Raw genomic sequence first — 4870 nt, 5'->3', positions numbered from 1 at the left:
TGGTCGACCGGCGGGCTCCCCGCAGAGCTTCCGGAGCAAGGCTCCGCCGACCCGCGGCGCTCTCCCTCTCCCTCCACCCGCGAACGGCGAGCGGCGCGGGCCAGCCAGCTGCCCCACTGGTGCCCTGGCCTTCCCCCTGTGTCCCCAGTCACGAAAGCCCCACCGTCTTCATTCCAGGACTTTGTGCGGCCGCCCCAACCCCCTCCCGGGCCCCGTTCTCCTCTCCGCTTTAAGCTCCGGGGAAGTCCTAGAAAAGTATTTCGGAAGCTACCCCTCAGAGAGGGTCTTCACAAAGGACAGGTTTTCTTCAGGGCGGAGGAACTTGGGTGCCTACCCGAACCCCAACCTTGCCTTCCGGAACAGCACAGAAATATGAGCTTTCGGGAAGGGGGTTGGGGGGGGTTGTCTGTGAATCGCGCGCTTGTGCGTGTCCCGGGAGATCTGGTGTGTCTGAGCAGAGGCGTGTAAATGTACTTGAAAGCACAGGCCATAAAAATGAATATGCCGTCGCCATGAGATAAACATGTAAATAAAAAGCGCGGTGCCAGGGAGAGGAGAGGGGGCGCGCACACCCCGCAGACGCTGCGCTCCCTGCCTGCGAGCTCACGGTCTCCTCCGCGGCTGGGCCTCAGCCGCCCGGCCCACCCCAGGGCTCGGGTTGCAGGTGGGCCAGCTGACCAGAGCTACGTGTGTTTCGTTTTTTTAGAGAAAGAAAAGAGCCAGCAAGGAAAGAATGAGGACGTGGGCGCCGAAGACCCGTCCAAGAAGAAGCGGCAACGGCGGCAGCGGACGCACTTCACCAGCCAGCAGCTGCAGGAACTGGAGGCCACTTTCCAGCGGAACCGCTACCCGGACATGTCCACGCGCGAGGAGATCGCCGTGTGGACCAATCTCACGGAAGCCCGGGTCCGGGTAGGAGTCCACGCGGGCGGGCAAATGGGGAGGGTGGTGTAGAGGTGCCGGCCGCGTAGTGCCGTGAGACAGTGTGGAGGCCCGCGCCCCCCCCCCCCAGAAAGGTGCGGCCGGGAGAGGGGGGGGCCTTGGCAAAAGCAGAAGGCCTCGCGGCGCCCCACGTACAAGGTTCCAGCCCACCCCTTGCGAGGCCGGCGGCGGCGGGGCTGGCGCAGGCCCCGGGTCCCCACCGCTCACCGCCCCGCCAACCCGCGCCCACCCAACTGGGCCGCATGGCATGCTCCTGCACGGGGCTTTATGTTCCCGGCTTGCAGTCGCCAGGCGAGCGCTCAGAACATCCCTTCCATGCCAGCAGCCGAGAACAGGCTCCAACCTGTACACCTTTAACAAGGAAAACCCGCCAAAGACACGCAAGGGTTGAACCTCCCTGGGAAACTTTCGATCCCGGCCTGGCCCAACCCTTACTCAGCTCGCCCTCCTCACCCGGTCTTGGCGGGTTTGGGGCCTTTCAGGTCTCTCCCACACCCTTCCTCCTGGTTTTGAGATCTCCGGAAACAAAGTCTGAGCACACAGCTACCCGACTAGTCCTCTTAGAAAGAAAAAAAGAAAGCCTTTTCAGATTGGTTTATTTACCTTTTCTCGGTAGACTGTACTCACACCCCTCCTACCAATTGTAACAGTGTTATTAAAGGAAAAAAAAAAGCTTACCTTTGTAGCAAGGCTGTACTAAATGAATTGGCAAAATTGAGTTTGAATAAATTACCCGGTAGCAACATCCGGAATTGTGCTGATCTGCAGAAAACTCCCCAAGTCTGTTAGGATTCTGGAAGCAGAAAACACACAGAGACGGATCCAGAGGCTTTGTTGTAGAAAAGCCAAAAAATGCCCTGGATAGAAAAATGGAGCCCCCACTTAGAGCGCACAGGCCACAAAGAAGAAAACACGGCATGCGAAACAATCACGATGAAAAGAATAAAGCCTGCAACGTGCTCCCAAGCAGAGCGAAGGAAGGCGGCCCCTGGGTGACGTTTCTGTAGAGGGTGAAGACTGGCCGCGGATTCAAGAGCCGGGGTGAAGTAGGAACAGATTTTAGTTTAACCGCGCAGACCTGGCGCCCGGGCCCGGCCGCGCGCTGCCGCGCAAGGTCAGCCTTCCTCTGGTCTCCTGCCGCTCAGGGGAACGCGCCGCGCACGTACTTTTCTCGACCGGGCAAAGTTTACGCGGATGGAAATGACAAGTAATTAAAACAAAGCGATTATCTGTGGGTTCTCTGGAACCCTCCCCGCCTGGGCTTTCCTGCGGTCCCTCGGGAGTCCCCGGCCGCTGCCGCCGTGGGCTCGCCCGCTCGGCCCAGCGGTCCTGGGGCCGGTGCTCCGCCGCCAAGTGGGAGCGAGGCGTGCTTTTTATAGCAGTCGGATGCAGAGGGGTAGGGGGATAAAAAGGAAATAAGAGGATGAAAGGGGAAAGGGGGGGAAGGCGGATTAGGAGGCTGGGCCCAGCCGAGATTTGTAATGTGAAACATCACCGGTGTCAGCTCGGAAATCTCGGGCCAGGCCGAGCTCCAATACACAAAAGCCGCCGTCTGGGGCGACGGGCGTGCTCGATGTGGATTGAGAGCGGGGTTGCGGCGGGGCCACCGGACGCGGGTGGGGGCAGTCGGGACGGGGGGCCGCCTGCAAGGCCGAGGGCCCCGATGCGCCTTGGCGGGCTGCGCCGGTGGGAAGGGTGCGAGGTTGGGCTGAGGGTAAGAAGGAGCCGAGGAAAGGGAGGCGGCGGCTGCAGACAGAACAGTTCTGGATCCCCTGAGATTTACATGCCAAGCTCGTAGAGTTTAACGAGCTGTCGGGGAGGTGGTCTTTTGCTTTTTATTTGGTAGTTTTGCTGGGCGAGGAAGGGGGTCCGCAGTTCTCACCAGGGGAGGGCTCACGTTCCAGGGGGTGGGAGGCGACACTGGAGGTCTGAGGGGAGAGGGAGGAGCTCCGCGTGTGAGAGGGAGGGAGAAGAGTGAGCGAGCAGAGCGGCCGTTGGTGCCCTCGGAGCCCGGCGTCCTCATCTCTGGCTTTGGAATGGAAGCGAGTTTGTAGGTGGCTGGGGCGAAGGATGGGGCCGAGAGCCCGCGGGTCTGCGTTTATTTTGCAGTAAGTGTCTTTGGAGCCTAAAGAGGACCTGGGTTATGAACAGGCCGCCCGCAGGCAGCCCACGGGGGCGTTGGGCTGGGGGTTGTGGCCCAGCTCAGAGCCGGGGCTCACCGGCCCCAGCCTACCCCGGGTCCTTCGCCTGGCCTGGGCGGCGCGCTGCGCTGGCAGCCGCGGATGGGCTCCCGCCCGGGCGCCGCGTGGGGAGGGTGTGCGTGTGTCAGAGCCGGTGGCTTTTCTGGTGCTTTCCGGGATCAAGGCTTCGCTAATCCGATCTGTGGCCTCTGTTTGCTCCCTTGCCCTCCCCCACCCCACCCCACCCCCCAGGTTTGGTTCAAGAACCGCCGGGCTAAATGGAGAAAACGAGAGCGCAACCAGCAGGCCGAGCTGTGCAAGAATGGCTTCGGGCCGCAGTTCAACGGGCTCATGCAGCCCTACGACGACATGTACCCGGGCTACTCGTACAACAACTGGGCGGCCAAGGGCCTCACGTCGGCCTCCCTGTCCACCAAGAGCTTCCCTTTCTTCAACTCCATGAACGTCAACCCCCTGTCGTCGCAGAGCATGTTCTCCCCGCCCAACTCCATCTCCTCCATGAGCATGTCGTCCGGCATGGTGCCCTCCGCGGTGACCGGCGTCCCGGGCTCCAGCCTCAACAGCCTGAATAACTTGAACAACCTGAGCAGCCCGTCGCTGAATTCCGCGGTGCCGACGCCCGCCTGTCCTTACGCGCCGCCGACTCCTCCGTACGTTTACAGGGACACGTGTAACTCGAGCCTGGCCAGCCTGAGACTGAAGGCCAAGCAGCACTCCAGCTTCGGCTACGCCAGCGTGCAGAACCCGGCGTCCAACCTGAGTGCGTGCCAGTACGCGGTGGACCGGCCGGTGTGAGCCGCGCCCGGGGCACCGGAATCCTAGGACCGTGCTGCGGGCGACTCTGCCCTTGAAAGACTGGGAGTTACGCTAGAAGGTCGTGGGTGCAAAAGAAAGGGAGAGAAAGAGAAGCTATAGAGAGAAAAGGAAACCACTGAATTACAGAGAGCTCCTTTGATTTCAAAGGAATTTCCTCAATGTCTGACATCTTTCACTAAAAGTATTTCCAACAGTTGCAAGGACACACACAAATGTTTGACTGGATATGACATTTTAACATTACTATAAGCTTGTTATTTTTTAAGTTTAGCATTGTTAACATTAAAATGACTGAAAGGATGTATATATATCGAAATGTCAAATTAATTTTATAAAAAGCAGTTGTTAGTAATATCACAACAGTGTTTTTAAAGGTTAGGCTTTAAAATAAAGCATGTTATACAGAAGCGATTAGGATTTTTCGCTTGCGAGCAAAGGAATGTATATACTAAATGCCACACTGTATGTTTCTAACATATTATTATTATAAAAAAAACGTGTGAATATCAGTTTTAGAATAGTTTCTCTGGTGGATGCAATGATGTTTCTGGAACTGCTATGTACAACTACCCTGTGTATAACATTTCGTACAATATTATTGTTTTACTTTTCAGCAAATATGAAAAAAAATGTGTTTTATTTCATGGGAGTAAAGCATACTGCATACAAATCGGTCTGGATTCTTTCTGCCCTTCTTGTCGCCTGGCCAGGGTTTCTCAGCCACTGCTTCCTGAGCGAGCCACTTCCCTCTGCCTGCCTTTTACATAAATACTCAGTGCAAAACTACCTATTTAAATTTGGTAGAAATGAATTAGAGTCATCAGAAACTAACAAAAACAAGGGGGGGGGGTGGACTGTCCCAGGGGGTAAAGAAGGCTGCAAAGTCTGGTCTTGTCGCCCAGATTTTTCGT

The 4870-nt window shown here is 57.2% G+C and overlaps 1 protein-coding gene across 4 annotated transcripts in view; it reads left to right on the top strand.

Moving 5' to 3' along the window:
* Nucleotides 1-4629, top strand: part of PITX2 (paired-like homeodomain 2) — a 24547-nt gene extending 19918 nt beyond the window's left edge. For 2 of the 4 annotated variants that reach the window (XM_004686613.1, XM_004686612.1), the window contains exons 3-4: nucleotides 707-912; nucleotides 3375-4629. In XM_004686613.1, the coding sequence (XP_004686670.1) occupies nucleotides 707-912; nucleotides 3375-3938 (770 nt within the window). In that variant the 3' untranslated portion in view covers nucleotides 3939-4629. Of the gene's footprint in view, nucleotides 1-697; nucleotides 913-3374 lie in introns of all 4 variants that reach the window. The other 2 variants (XM_004686611.1, XM_004686610.1) reach the window with 2 other exon arrangements.
* Nucleotides 4630-4870: the final 241 nt, after the last annotated feature.

Source organism: Condylura cristata, unplaced genomic scaffold (genome assembly GCF_000260355.1).
Source record: "Condylura cristata isolate star-nosed mole 26May11 unplaced genomic scaffold, ConCri1.0 scaffold00021, whole genome shotgun sequence".
Lineage (NCBI taxonomy): Eukaryota > Metazoa > Chordata > Mammalia > Eulipotyphla > Talpidae > Condylura > Condylura cristata.
This window is presented reverse-complemented; position numbering and strand designations above follow the sequence as displayed.